Genomic DNA, 14,875 nt, shown 5'->3' with positions numbered 1-14,875 from the left:
AGCTATGCTCAGGGTCACAACGTTTGAGAAACATTTTCAGCTACAGGGCAGGTTTCAGGATTTACTAGTGTTTTGCATAAACATCCTTTCTGGAGGCCGATCTTTGTCCATTTTGGGCCAGAAGACTTAGAGGTCCTCTAAGAACCAAAAAACTTTTGCAAAACAAGCAAGACTCATATTGCAGTTGCAGCTGTGTTGGAAAGCTACACATGGTGGGGAACTTCACTGATTAATGTTTCACTGATTAATGTTTCACTGATTAGGTGTGTTTGTTTTAGTGTTTTATCATGTTCCTTCTCAGGACTGGGTCAGTGTGTTTCACAAAGGAAAACACAGAAGGGCGTTGAGTAAAGCGGGCGGGAGAGAATGGAGATATTGAAAAAAAAAACACAAACAATTATACATCGTGATCCCAAGGCCACATGGACAGGCAGATAATTCAGAGCGTAAGACTTGTGTGTTCAATACAAGAAGTTTATAATGCACACACACACACAATACACCACCAGATTTCCAGGAAAGCTTGAAACTCCTAGAGAGAGAAGCTACTTGTCAAAAATCATGAAGCTAACAGCCAGCACAGACAGCAGCTGCAGGCTGGTCATGGTGTGGCTCGCGGCTCTCCCGCAGGCTGCAGCGTTGTTATCTGGTGACAGACTCTTGGGGTTCCCCTCAAAGTGCACGGGGAGACAGCGGTTCTCCAGGACATCGCAGGCCAAGATGAGGTACTTGGTTTCGTTTTTTACACTATTGACATGGCATGTGTTTTCCTCGCTCCTGACTGTCACGAAGTTGAAGCGGCTGGTGCTGATGCACAAGTTCTGTCTGAAGCGCTTCCCCCCGGCGCTGCTGCACACAGCGTTCACCTTCTCCTGGCCCTCCACGGGAAGGAAGGACTGCGTGGGCCGCGAGCAGTCGCCATGGTCACGCAGGTACTTCTCCCAGACGGTCTTGTTCAAGGTAGACGGGATTCCTGGGCGCAGGTGTCGCTTGATGAAGATGTTATGTGCGTTATTGTATTTTGAAGGCTGGCAGGGGGAGTCGTTGGCAGGCTGTGCTGGGTTACTTAGCAACACACAGACGGAGAGAGAATAGAGAGCTGAGAGACTTTTCATCTTGCCACGGTCTTGGAGCTGGAGAGTCACAAGCAATAACACATATAGAGTACAACAATACATTAATAAATGATGACTTATTTTTTTAATTATTTTAATTAATTTAGTGTTGTCAAACGATAAAAACATTTAATCACAATTAATCGCATTAATGTCATAGTTAACTTGCGATTCATCGCAATTAATTGCACATTTTTATCTATTCTAATGTCCCTTGATTTCTTTTTGTCTCATAATTTTTTCTCATTTTAATGCTCTTATCAACATGGAAAAGTGGATCGGATTGCTTCGTGCAAAAGTTTTTTTAAATTGAAAACAACATTGCAATCGCCTGGCTTTGACGAGGAAAAGTATAAGTACACAGTTTAATGTAGGTCATATATTCATAACAGAACAGTACGAACAGTCTTACCTATTCAGAGTCTGCACACTTGAAAATGACCTTTTTGATACGATACTGTTCACGTTCAGTCTTCCTTTTTCGTTTCCTGTGCGAGAGTGGGCGTGTCTTGGGTTCGTTTGTTTTGCGGAACGCCTGTGAGAGGTCACGTAGCAGGGTGCTGAGATCACATGACCACTATTAATATCTTAGAAGGGTCCAGCTGGTGGTCTACACGTGTGTGTGTGTGTTTACTGTTGGCTAGAAGGATACTGTGATGTCAGCCATTTCATATCTACTTTTCCTACGAACAGTAGAGGAAGCTTAACATCTGTCTTTTGTTTTCAAACTGGAACTCCTTTAGCTGTCTGGGCTTGTCCAGCCTGGGTACTCTGCGTGTCTTCCCCTCCCCCCCTCACTCTCCTCCCTCGCTCTCCCCTCCCTCGCTCTTCCCTCCCTCGCTCTCCCTCCTCGCTCTCCCCTCCCTCGCTCTCCCCTCCCTCGCTCTTCCCTCCCTCGCTCTCCCCTCCCTCGCTCTCCCCTCCCTCTCTCTCCCCCCCCTCACTCTCCCCCCTCGCTCTCCCCTCCCTCACTCTCCCTGTCTTTCCTGTAACACATCACGTAAACACGGTCAAATAAAGCAGAACAAATTTAGGTTGAAACTACTTCTGGTAACTACTTCTTCAAAAGTTCAAACTCCTTGGTGACGTAATGCATAAGCTTAGTCTTACTGTAAACTCCCGTATCTCTCTCTTCCTCCGCTTTCTCTCTTTCTCGCTCTCGCTCTGTCTCTCTCTCTCTCTTCCTCCACTCCCTCTCTCTCTATCTCTCTCTCTTTCTCTCTCGCATAAAACAACCAAAAGTAGAAAAATCATTGTCATTAAAATTCTTTATTATGATGCATAATGTCGGCTATTTACAGCTGAATTCTGACAAGGACACACAAAACCAAGGCCCGTGTTCACACAGGGACACGCACCACAAGGATACAGAAGTCACACAATCATTGTCACACAACCTCACACACTTCTGAGAAACACACAACTCTTTTTACGTCCGTGTGTTCAGAGCTATGCTCAGGGTCACAACGTTTGAGAAGCATTTTACAGCTACAGGGTAGGTTTCAGGATTTTCCAGTGTTTTGCATTAACATCCTTTCTGGAGGCCGATCTTTGTCCATTTTGGGCCTAAGAACCAAAAAAACGTTTGCAAAACAAGCAAGACTCATATTGCAGTTGCAGCTGTGGTGGCAAGCTACACATGGTGGGGAACTTCACTGATTAATGTTTCACTGATTAATGTTTCACTGATTACGTGTGTTTGTTTTAGTGTTTTATCATGTTCCTTCTCAGGACTGGGTCAGTGTGTTTCACAAAGGAAAACACCGAAGGGCGTTGAGTAAAGCGGGCGGGAGAGATTGGAGATATTGAAAAAAAACAACACGAACAATTATACATCGTGATCCCAAGGCCACATGGACAGGCAGGGACAGGCAGATAATTCAGAGTGTGAGACTTGCATGGTTCAACACTAGAAGTTCATTGAGTGAAAACTTGAAATGTTGTTGGTGCCAGACTCATCTCTGGAGTGGATCCTTCACTGAATGTAAGGTTTCTTTTATTTCTTCTTCTCTGAGTTTTGCTTGGAGGTCTTCCTTGTCTTCTTTGAGGGTTTTGGGGTTGTTTGAGGTCTGAGTTCTCTGGGCACATGTGAAGCCCTCTATGACACATCTTGTAAAAAGGGACAAACAAATAAAGTTTGATTTACAGTAAAGGTGACGAACTAAAAACTAAAACGTCGTTCTCACTTCTCCTCTGTGAGGCTTTCTCTCCCCCGCAGCTGTGAAGAGATACGATTGGTGCAGAGTCAGGTGGCTGAGCGGTTAAGCAAGCGGGATAGTAATCCGAAGGTTGCCGGTTTGATTCTTGGCCCTTGCAAATGATGTTGTGTCCTTGTGCAAGGCACTTCACCCTACTTGCCTCAGGGGGAATGTCCCTGTACTTACTGTAAGTCGCTCTGGATAAGAGCGTCTGCTAAATGACTAAATGTAAATGTATGTTTAGCTCCCAATCAGAAACGGATCCATGAACTACCTCCTCGGAGGGACAGAAGTATATGTAAGGGCGAAAACAAAAAAACTTACATTCATGGCTGTGAGGGAGGGCGGGATGCACGTTCATGGAGCCGGCTGATTGGTCAGGCCTGTGCCTGACCAGGTGAGGCTGGCTCCTCCCTCTTCCCCAGGTCAGAGGTCGTACTGAGGGCCACGTCTTGTTTCTGCTCCTTTTCCGGCTCCTTGGTCCTGTAAGATCCGAGGACACCGTCATCCTTGTGAACGAGGTGTAACATAACACACCGCTATGGGTATGCTTGATAGTGCAGGTCAGTTTGTTCTGTGGACTAAATCTCTTGGCCCTTGTGTTTGCAGTTTGCTTTATTGTCCAGCAGAGGGCGCTGTCTTCCCTGTGCTGGAAGGCCCTCTGGCCCCTGTCCACTCAGAACAGTCTGCTAGACTGTCTGCTGTGTGTCTGGCTGGCTGAAAGATCCCACAACACGGAGGATGCTCACACGGAAATCCATATATGCAAAGTAAGTCTGACCATTAAGGCTGATGGACGTATACTATACTGTGTATGCTATACTGTGTATACTATACTGTGCATACTATACTGTGTATGCTATACCTTGCATACTATACTGTAGTAAGGTGTCATGCAAATGTCTACGGGAACAGGGATTGATGGAGTGAAATGAAGGAGGATGAAAAGATGACAACGTAATAAAACAACCGAATGGGGAGTTTGTGTTAAGACGCCAAACAACCATCCAGTTTCAAAACATCCCTGGAATTGCAGGATTACAGCTCTGGATTAGAATTCCACAGAGAAAGACGTGGTGTTGACGTTTCTGGATGGAAAAGGTGATGGTGAGATGGTGGGGGTGGAGGGGTGGAGGGGTGGAGGGGTGGAGGTGATGGTTCTGTGAGAGAGCCCACACAGACTGTCTTGTCCAGACATCCTCAGTGGTTGCATATCTGAATGAACACCACAAGTGCAATCAACATGGTGGTGCAACTCAACCTGGACCTTGTGATTGGAGCAGTAAAAATATCTTAGACTGTCCCACATACCATGGTACCTACAGAGGAGTTGGAGGCTAAGGAAACAGTTAAGGTCTGGACCTGGAGAGGGGGACTGTTAGAGCTAAAGAAGTTTAGAAGTGTGGTTTAGGGGTTAAAGGGTTAGGGGTCATAATCTGAGAGGTGACCTTGGCATTGGCGCAGGCCGTATGCTGGGTAGGACGTCCCAGCTAGAAGTGGATCTGTTGTGATCAAAAGACAGAATCGTGTGACTGGAAGACAGGTGACATCTGATTTGAGCAGCGCAACTGGGCTCCTGTTTGAATGCTTTGAAAACGTCTCCCCCCCTGCGGCTGGTCTAGTGACCTCTTGGAGAAGGACGGATTTCTGATGTTTTCAAACAAGAGCCCAGTTAACATGATCAATGAAGGATCAACGGCTGCTTTCCTCCAGTCCTCTCTTCCATGGTCACTGAGACACACAGGCCAGTGGAGACCGGACAGACAAGCTAGTGCATCCAGTCTTTCCACCAGCCCAAACACAAGCATGGAGACACAGCCATAAACACAAGCGCAGTAGTCAGAGGGCAGGGTGAGAATGGCCCTGGGCACTGGTCTACGGTCAGGGTAGTGTGCAGCTTCATCCAAACAGCTGCGTTGTTGCTTTGTTAACCTACAACAGGGTGGCTTGATATAGAACATGGGAAAGATGCATCGAATCGGGAGAAATCGTGAAGGGAATCTTCAGTCTGCAGAGGTGAAACTGCAGCAGTGCCGGTCCTACAGGCGACATAGGCAGCAGCCTAGGCCGGCATGAAGAGGGGGGTGGCAATTTCCCAAGTGCATCCATTTAAATAAACCCCTCCCGCTGTCCTTGAGTTTCAAACGCTCTACCAGCAGAGGGCGCCAACCGCAGCACGTCATATGTCCTTGCTGTGGGTGGCTCCCCGGGGGACACCAAATGTGCTGGGACCGGCACTGAACCGCAGAATACACAGTGTATGCCGAGGTCGAGCCCAGCTGGCCCTCGCTGACCGCAGACCCGGGCTCAGGACCATCTGACAGGTCAACGTGTTAATGGGAGAACACTGCCAGCAGAAGTTCTGATTTAGTTTGATTGTTGATCTTCATCAGGTTATCCACCTGTTTACCACGATTCTCTCATTGTGGAGATGTTTGAAAAATCTGCCGAGAGATGGGAGGGACAGAGAAGGAGATGAAACATCACAGTATCGTTCGTGTGCGCTCAGAGGGAAAGACAGTTCACCATATCGTTCGTGTGCGCTCAGAGGGAAAGACAGTTTTGTGGTGTCATGTGATAACAACAGTGAGCAGGGGTGAAGCACACAGGCCGCGAGGCCAGAGAGGTGACTTCTGGGAGGAAGACAGGCTAGCGCATCAGGCTAGCGCATCAGGCTAGCGCATCAGGCTAGCGCATCAGGCTAGCGCATCAGGCTAGCGCATCAGGCTAGCGCATCATTCACAGCACAGACTCACCGTATGGTCTTCACGATGAAGCGGATGATGACAGCCAGACCAACACAGCCACACAGAGCTCCTATTACTATAGCTGAGACTTCACCTTAGAGCAGGTAGACAGGTGGGCAGACAGACAGGCAGGCAGTCAGACAGACAGGAAGACAGGCAGTCAGGCAGTCAGGCACACAGACAGGCAGTCAGGCAGTCAGGCACCCAGACAGACAGGCAGACAGACAGGCAGACAGGCAGACAAGCAGTCAGGCAGACCTATTACTTCATATGACACGAGCAGCATAAAGTTTTTTCTAGACCAATAATTTTGTGTATGTTTGATATTGGAGACTGACTGTTGCAACGCAGCATTGTGTAACTGTATAAGATCATCACAACTGCGTCAAATGTTGTTATTTTGAAATGTTATTGTCTCAGGCCTTACCAGCAGCATACACCTTTGCTGATTCTGAAAAACAAAACATTTGATGAACAATGAGTCAGTATTTTCTACGTATCTCCCACTCAAATAAAAATGTTAAGATCGAGATACTTTCTCTGTGAGGTTTTTCTCTGATATAATATTCAGGCCGTATACATTGACATCACAGGCCTTCCAGTTCAGTCACTCATTACAATGAGAACTTTTCACACATCCATTTCCCTTTGTCTTTATCTGTGTGACTCATTCTTCCTCTCCCCCTGCTCTCCATCGCTCCACAGAAGTCATGTGACAACAATAGGGTCAGTGTTTGGAAAGGGATTTGGCAAAAACTAATCAGCTTGCAAACAAACAATTCCCACACATTTGTCCAGTCCACCTCTTTCTTTTCATCCATATTATTCTATTTCTCTCTTTCATTCTCTTACTCAGAGTTTCATAACAGTCAGAGATAGGGAGATTAAGTAGATTTTTCTGGTATTGGTACTTCACTGTTTATAAGAACTTTTTACTTTCACTCCTTACATTTTTTACCACAAATATCTGTACTTACTACTTCTTACATTTTAAGGCCAGGCTCATCACTTTAGTTTTAATCTGTAGCCTATTTGGTGGCATGATCAATATTATTTATTGTCATTGCAGGCCTTTTTTCATTTCCTGGCTACCACGCTCAATAAAAGTAAGCTAGTCTACGAAACTACCATGGAGCAAGGCAGAAGGCAACAAGAAGAATATCTTCGAAAAATAGTTTTGAAAAAAAAATTGAAGTGTTTCGAAGTGTCAAAAAAACTTTTCGAAAAGTTGAAAAAATATTTTTGAAAATAAATCTCTCCCTCCTCCCTCCCTCCCTCTGATCTGTTGGGAAGGAGGAGAGCACAGTCCCTCCCTCCTCCCTCCTCCCTCCTCCCTCCTCCCTCCTCCCTCCTCCCTCCTCCTTCCTCCCTCCTCCCTCTCTCTGACCTGTTGGGAAGGAGGAGAGCACAGTCCTCAAGTTGAGTGGTTGGATTGTCCGGTAGTTGTCCTCTAAGATCAGACGGTCTGAGTCGCCCGGCTTGCTGGAGTATAGCACAGTCTCCAGCTTCAGAAGCTGGAGGAGGAGAGAGGAGAGGAGGAGAGGAGGAGAGGAGAGGGGAGAGGAGGGAAGGGGAGAGGAAGAGAAGACAAAGTAAAGGAGCCCAGCGTTTACCCTGGTCCTCCGTAGATGAGGGATCTGTTTCACACCTCTCCTTCAACCCTCCCTCCCTCCCCCCTCCCTCCCCGCCTCCCATCCTCCCTCCCTCCCCCCTCCCTCCCTCCCTCCCTCCCTCCCTCCCATCCCCCCTCCCTCCCCCCTCCCTCCCTCCTCACCTGGGCCTCTGAGATTTTCACCGTCTCAGCGAAGACAGTCCAGAGCACGCTCTCGAAGCAGGGGGGTGTGGTCAGGGAGCCGTTGTAGCGGAAGTAGCGGCCCAGGTCTGTGGGGAGGAGCGACTGCACGTCGAAGGCTGGGATGGAAACCCTCTGGCCTATCACAGGAGGGAGGGAGGGAGGGAGGGAGGGAGGGAGGGAGGGAGGGAGGGAGGGAAAAAGGTACTTCACATTGGAATACACAGTCCATTCCCAGAGCCGTTATGTGCGGTAGACTGTATGTGCGGTTAGCCGGTTAAGATCCCAGCAGTGTTTACAGGAAACACCATCAAATCCTAGTGGCACTATTCTGTGAGAGATAGAAGAAGTGTCCCTGTGCATTGATTGGCTAGCCTGCAGTTTGATTGACAGCTGGCTCTCACCTGCATATCTGACACGGCCCAGGTAGTTAAGGATGTTCCCAAACCCCTGATTGGTCTCCTCACCGGTCTGCAAAGTCAAAAGTGCATTAGCATCCAGAGTCTCATACTCATATTAAACAGTCATGACCTGTTCCAGTAGGTCGTACCTCTATAAGCACCCCCAGCACTGCCAGACCATCCCTCTGAGTCATAGCTTCCGTCATGTTGGGGTACAGCTCCGAGTTGAAGTGCACCACATGCAGCTGGAATGAGAAGGGACAGCTCCACTAGTTAGAGAGTGTGTGTGAGTGTTTGTGTGTGTTTGTGTGTGTGTGTGTTTGTGTTATGAGCATGTCTTTTGTTGTTTCCAGTGTATGAAAAAAGCTGCTTCACTTGCTTCATGCTGGAAGAGGGAGAGAGGGAGAGGGAGAGGGAGAGGGGGAAAGGGAGAGAGGGAGGGAGAGGGAGAGGGAGAGGGAGAGGGGGAAAGGGAGAGAGGGAGGGAGAGAGGGAGAGGGAGAGGGAGAGGGAGAGGGAGAGGGAGAGGGAGAGGGAGAGGGAGAGGGAGAGGGAGAGGGAGAGGGAGAGGGAGAGGGTGAGAGGGAGAGAGGGAGAGAGGGAGAGAGGGAGGGAGAAAGGGAGAGAGGGATGGAGAGGGAGAGGGAGAGAGGGAGAGAGGGAGAGAGGGAAAGAAGGAAAGAAGGAGAGGGAGAGAGGGAGAGAAAGAGGGAGAGAGGGAGAGAGGGAGAGAGGGAGAGAGGGAAAGAGGGAGGAGAGGGAGAGAGGGAGAGAGGGAGAGAGGGAGAGAGGCAGAGAGGGAGAGAGGGAGAGAGGGAGAGAGGGAGAGAGGGTGAGAATGTGCTCGCCTACTGTGTGTGCTGGTGAGCATACACAGTGTGGTCGATTTTTTATTGAAGTAAATGTAAAATCTCATTATAATGGCTTGTTGGCACCAGGATCTGCATTTAGTCATTTAGCAGACGCTTTTATCCAGAGCGACTTACAGTAAGTACAGGGACATTCCCCCGAGGCAAGTAGGGTGAAGTGCCTTGCCCAAGGACACGACGTCATTTGGCACGGCCGGGAATCGAACTGGCAACCTTCAGATTACTAGTCCAATTCCCTAACCGCTCAGGTTCACAAAATGATCCTAATCCTTAATCTTTTCAACAATTTTAATCTGACATTAACTATTCTCAAATTAACTTAAATAAAATGCTCATCAGTGAAAGGGCAAATGTCTACGAAAGTGTGTCTTTCACCAGCAGGAAGCTGATTAGTTTTCAGGCTAGCCTGCTCCCTTATCTCTCAGTGTTCCTCACGTGTGCACACACAGAGATACACACACAGAGATACACACACAGGAATACACACACAGAGATACACACACAGGAATACACACGCAGAGATACACACACAGGGATACACACACAGGGATACACACACAGAGATACACACACAGAGATACACACACAGAGATACACACACAGGAATACACACACAGAGATACACACACAAGGATACACACACAGGGATACACACACAGGGATACACACACAGGGATGCACACACACGTGCACACACACGTACACACACACGTGCACACACAAGTGCACACACACGTGCACACTCCTCCGTACCTCCGCGGCCGTCCTCTGTCCGTTGAGCGTGTGTTCGCTCCCTGCAGCCCCTGAAGCCCCTGCAGCCCCGTTGCCCCAGTGCAGGTGCAGCTGCACGGCCGTGTAGAGAGCGGGCAGCCCGCCCAGACCCATCCAGGGGGGGAGAGGGACCATCACTGGAGGCAGCGTGGGGAAGGGAGGGGGGGATGCAAACCAAGTGGGTAGACACAACTTCAGGACATTGATATAAGTCAGAGGTACTAAGACGTCAGGGATGCTGTGTGGGTCGGCGTTCCTTCATCTCAGACCTTCTTCTTCTTTTTACCATCAGTAAATTCTGCAGTAGCAACCTGGATTGACTTGGGTGGTGTGTTGCCAGGTGACATGTGAGTGTGCCGTGTGGTTGCTGTAGTTACCTGTGTGTCCGTTGTTGGACAGACTGAAGGGCACGTTGCCTGATTGGCTGTATCCTAATGGGATCACTGGACCCAGACTGGGGACATACTGGCTCTGGGTCGTTTCCACATCAACAGGAGACTGGGTTGATCCGCCACAATCAGGAAAATACTCTGGCCACTTAGACTGACCAGCAGAACCTGCGGGAGGGGAGCTGGTCACGCTGTGTTTTGAGGGACTGTTTTCACAGCAGTCACTAATTATGCCTTAACTTTTGTGTTATCTTCGGGTCATTCTGACCCATCAGTCATTGTGACCCACCGTCGTATTGCGACAAATTTAACGCATACAAAGTGAAGCATTTTCTTTTAACCGTTGGGCTGTCTCAGACCCCCCCACATTGCGAAAGTTAAAAGAAAATTATTTTTATTTGTTTTTGTATTGGGTAAAATTGGGTAAACACAACGATGGTTCGTTATGAACCTTTGGGTCATGTGACCCGAAGGCAGCACAAGGGTTAAGATGGTTGCTACTTGCTACATGCCAGTGATACACAACACAATGAAAGTGAGGTGAAAGGGAGCGTGACAGAACATAAGATGACAAATGAGTAAGACCAGGACTTCTGTAGCACGTTGGAAACACAGAGAGAATGTTTGTGAGAGTGTTAGACTGTTAGAGAGGGTGTGTGTTAAGTATTAGAATGATAGAGAGGGTGTGTGTTAAGTATTAGAATGATAGAGAGGGTGTGTGTTAAGTATTAGAATGATAGAGAGGGTGTGTGTTAAGTATTAGAATGATAGAGAGGGTGTGTGTTAAGTATTAGAACGATAGAGAGGGTGTGTGTTAAGTATTAGAATGATAGAGAGGGTGTGTGTTAAGTATTAGAACGATAGAGAGGGTGTGTGTTAAGTATTAGAACGTTAGAGAGGGTGTGTGTGAGTGTGAGAACGTGAGAGCCAGTGTTTCGTCATGCATTCCTGACGGTGTATTGTGCTTGTGATGTGACACACATAAACCTCCTACTAATTGGGCTGTTGAGGGGAGCAGAGAGATGGGAGCAGAGAGAGATTGAGGGGCACAGAGTGGGGTAGGGTAAGAGGGGTAGAGAGGTTGTGAGGTCAACAAGAGAGAGAAACTACAGGACAGGAACTAGAGTCATGCTGAGTGGTCAGGATAAACAAAAGTATCTTACAGGATAAATGAACGAATAACTGAAAAAAGAAAACTAGGGTGAGACAGATGGAAAGGAGGGAGATAGAGGGAGATAGAGAGAGATAGAGAGAGATAGAGGGAGATAGAGATAGATAGAATTTTTTTTTTTACCAAGCAGGGAGGGAGGACAGAAAAGCTATGAGTGAAAAAGAAAAACTATCACTGAATAGTCAACTAAGTCACAGAATAAATGACAAGAAAAAGAAAGAGTAAGTCGGAAAGGAGAGTTTGAAAGACTCTGTGAGGAGAGACACAGAGCACAAAGACTGCAGCTGGAACTCAGCTTAGTAGAAATCCTTTTTGGGTGAAGGGACATGAATTGATGTAGCGCCCAATGAACCGACAAACAAGGACTTCAGATCATTTTAAGCCTGCTGTTTAATACTTACAAGCCGGAAAAGGATAATTTGCAAGATATTTCATCAGTAGATATTCATGCGTGATCAAAACATCATATCCATGGTTCAGACAGGAGCTATCAACATCTCTTTGCCAAAAGAAAAACCGCTCAACGATCTCTCCCTCATTCCTACCTCCTGAATGTGGACCTGTAACCTTCATAACATCACAATGGCTGTTTCCGAGAAGTCAGGAACACAAACCAACACATTACAGTGAGCTATGGGGGAATTCCCTCTCCTGCAGGATTAAAGGGCCTGTTTGCCACCCCGTCGGGCCTAGCTAGCTCCCCAAAAAAGCCCCAGACTTTAGCCCACAGCTCCACAGTGGGTTGTCATGGAGGTCCCCATGGTAACTGTGAACCAAACGTTGTGTGTCTGTGTTACATTACATTTACATTTATTCATTTAGCAGACGATTTTATCCAAATCGACTTCCAAGAGAGAGCTTTACAAAAGAGCATAGGTCACATCATAACAACGAGATAGCCCCAAACATTGCGAGTAGCCAAACATGAAGCATACATTGTGAAAAGCAAATAAGTGCCAATGGGAAGAACCATAAGAGCAAGTAGTTAAACAAGTTACAAATTAAACAACATGAACCTCAAAAGTGCAATAGTGTACCTGTAGAAAAAAAGCAAGCAACAATAATCTAATATAATTATATTGCCTAGCTTCACCTCTCGTACCACGCTGTCGCTGTCGTAATACAACTGGGAACAACAAAACACACACACACAAACACACGTATACACACACACATACACCCACACACACAGAAGCTGTCAATTTCTAATGACCGAGCAGCTGTGAAATACTTCTCTAAGCTCACACTTCAACCACCATAACTGCTCATCACAGTTCAACCACAGCGACAAACGACCATGAAATATCTGGGAAACAGCATCTCAAGTCAGCTGGTCTGTGCATCTCTGTCTGATATCAGAAGGTTCACCCTGGTCTGTCCTGGCAGAGATGGTATCATAGAGTATACTACATGTTCTGTGGTGAAAAGACACCAGTGTAAGCCATGTTCTATTCAGGTCTGCAGAGTCATTGTTCACACACTAGGCTGCCAGTGTGTGTCCAGTGTTGAATAAACACATGGCTTATTGTGCCGTGTGACAATGAAACACCAGCCACAACTTTCTATCCTTTCGTCTCATCCCGTCCCATCTCCCTCCTTCTCTCCTCTAACCTCCCCCCATCTCCCTCCTTCTCTCCTCTAACCTCCACCCCCCCCATCTCCCTCCTTCTCTCCTCTAACCTCCCCCCATCTCCCTCCTTCTCTCCTCTAACCTCCACCCATCTCCCTCCTTCTCTCCTCTAACCTCCACCCATCTCCCTCCTTCTCTCCTCCACCCCCCCCATCTCCCTCCTTCTCTCCTCTAACCTCCACCCATCTCCCTCCTTCTCTCCTCCACCCCCCCCATTTCCCTCCTTCTCTCCTCTAACCTCCCCCCATCTCCCTCCTTCTCTCCTCTAACCTCCACCCATCTCCTTCCTTCTCTCCTCTAACCCCCCCATCTCCCTCCTTCTCTCCTCTAACCTCCACCCATCTCCCTCCTTCTCTCCTCTAACCCCCCCATCTCCCTCCTTCTCTCCTCCACCCCCCCATTTCCCTCCTTCTCTCCTCTAACCTCCACCCCCCCGTCCATCTCTCCATCCTCATGCACCTGCCGTTTCTTTCTTTTTTTCCTCCCCCTCTTATTCTTCTCCTCCGCTCCCCCACCCTGTTTACTCTCCCGTGTGTCTGGGAGACGGGCATGGTCAACTGTAACTAATGCAGAGAAATCAAGGTAGAAAAGAGAAAGAAAGAGGTAGAAAAAGAGGAAGAAAGAGAGACGGAGAGAGAGAGAGAGAGAGAGAGAGAGAGAGAGAGAGAGAGAGAGAGAGACACACACACAAGAATGTACCTCTGTAGGCCCAGTAAGTCTCTGAAAGTGAAGAGAGAGGATTGTATCAGTATTTACTGCATGCTGTCTGTATGATTGAGATTGTATGATACACCTCAATGAAGTTCTTCACTAATTCTTAATGTTTCATTCAATCCCCCCTAAACAAATTAAATTCAACAGCATTAAATTATAACTTCACTACTAAATAAATCATTACTATCCCCTATCTTGAAAACAACTTCTACTAGCAAGTCAGCATTTTACAATGAAAAATGTAAATGCTATTACTGCAAAGCTACTTATTTTGTACCACTAGATTAATAAAAGATAACAGCATCACACCCCAACGAAAATGATAAGTGAACCGTTCTCACATTGATTATAGTGATAAACATCTTACCAACAGCCTGGATGTGTGTCCATTGCAAAACCAGAAGTATTAGAGAGAGAGAGAGTCCCACAGAGTCCATGACAGCTCACACACAGACAAATGAGGTAGAAAGTTGGTCGCAGATGGAGGGATGAGGAGAGCAAGAGAGGCTATCAGGTCCAATGGGTTCCCGCCTGCTTCTAGAACTCTGTAAATAACTTCAAGCTAGCAGCCAGTGTGCTGATCAAGCTGATGTTCAGGGAACAAGTGCACGCCTCACAGAAACAGAGATGGAGAGTGAGAAGGAGAAAGACAGACAGACAAAGAGGAGAGAGAGAACTGAGGAATGCCGAAGCAAGCAAGTGTGCGGGAATGAATCCAGCATTAGTCAGTGAACAGAAAGGGTGACACAACAGTTGGTGAGGGCAGGGGGGAGGGGGGTGGAAAGGGGGGTCAGTGGGAGCCTGAGAGGAGAGGGGGAGAGTGAGAGGAGAGGGGGAGAGTGAGAGGAGAGGGGGAGAGTGAGAGGAGAGGGGGAGAGTGAGAGGAGAGGGGGAGAGTGAGAATAATGAAGTTGAGAATAGAGACTTGTGTGTGTGTATGTGTGTGTGACAGAGTGAATAAGAAAGCAATTTTGCTTTCTTTGTTAAGAAAGAAAAATAAAGTACACATCAAGGGAAAGTGATAGATTTAATATCTTACATTTTATTTTGAATTGATTATTAGTTTCTCAACAGGATG

The 14,875-nt window shown here is 47.4% G+C and overlaps 1 protein-coding gene across 5 annotated transcripts in view; it reads right to left on the bottom strand.

Moving 5' to 3' along the window:
- The window catches only part of ca14 (carbonic anhydrase XIV), a 14,592-nt gene extending 111 nt beyond the window's left edge, over positions 1 to 14,481 (bottom strand). The window contains exons 1-14 of one of the 5 annotated variants that reach the window (XM_062465967.1): positions 14,165 to 14,481; positions 13,783 to 13,803; positions 10,271 to 10,450; positions 9,876 to 10,030; positions 8,403 to 8,498; positions 8,257 to 8,323; positions 7,835 to 7,992; positions 7,448 to 7,574; positions 6,488 to 6,511; positions 6,070 to 6,154; positions 5,716 to 5,757; positions 4,762 to 4,815; positions 3,638 to 3,796; positions 1 to 1,133 (exon numbers count right to left, since the gene is read on the bottom strand). The exon at positions 1 to 1,133 is cut by the window's left edge and continues 111 nt beyond it. In XM_062465967.1, the coding sequence (XP_062321951.1) occupies positions 3,691 to 3,796; positions 4,762 to 4,815; positions 5,716 to 5,757; positions 6,070 to 6,154; positions 6,488 to 6,511; positions 7,448 to 7,574; positions 7,835 to 7,992; positions 8,257 to 8,323; positions 8,403 to 8,498; positions 9,876 to 10,030; positions 10,271 to 10,450; positions 13,783 to 13,803; positions 14,165 to 14,234 (1,185 nt within the window). In that variant the 5' untranslated portion in view covers positions 14,235 to 14,481 and the 3' untranslated portion in view covers positions 1 to 1,133; positions 3,638 to 3,690. Of the gene's footprint in view, positions 1,134 to 2,688; positions 3,225 to 3,637; positions 3,797 to 4,761; positions 4,816 to 5,715; positions 5,758 to 6,069; positions 6,155 to 6,487; positions 6,512 to 7,447; positions 7,575 to 7,834; positions 7,993 to 8,256; positions 8,324 to 8,402; positions 8,499 to 9,875; positions 10,031 to 10,270; positions 10,451 to 13,782; positions 13,804 to 14,164 lie in introns of those variants that run through there. The other 4 variants (XM_062465966.1, XM_062465969.1, XM_062465968.1 and 1 more) reach the window with 4 other exon arrangements.
- Positions 14,482 to 14,875: the final 394 nt, after the last annotated feature.

This window comes from Osmerus eperlanus, chromosome 7 (assembly GCF_963692335.1).
Source record: "Osmerus eperlanus chromosome 7, fOsmEpe2.1, whole genome shotgun sequence".
Taxonomy (NCBI): domain Eukaryota; kingdom Metazoa; phylum Chordata; class Actinopteri; order Osmeriformes; family Osmeridae; genus Osmerus; species Osmerus eperlanus.
This window is presented reverse-complemented; position numbering and strand designations above follow the sequence as displayed.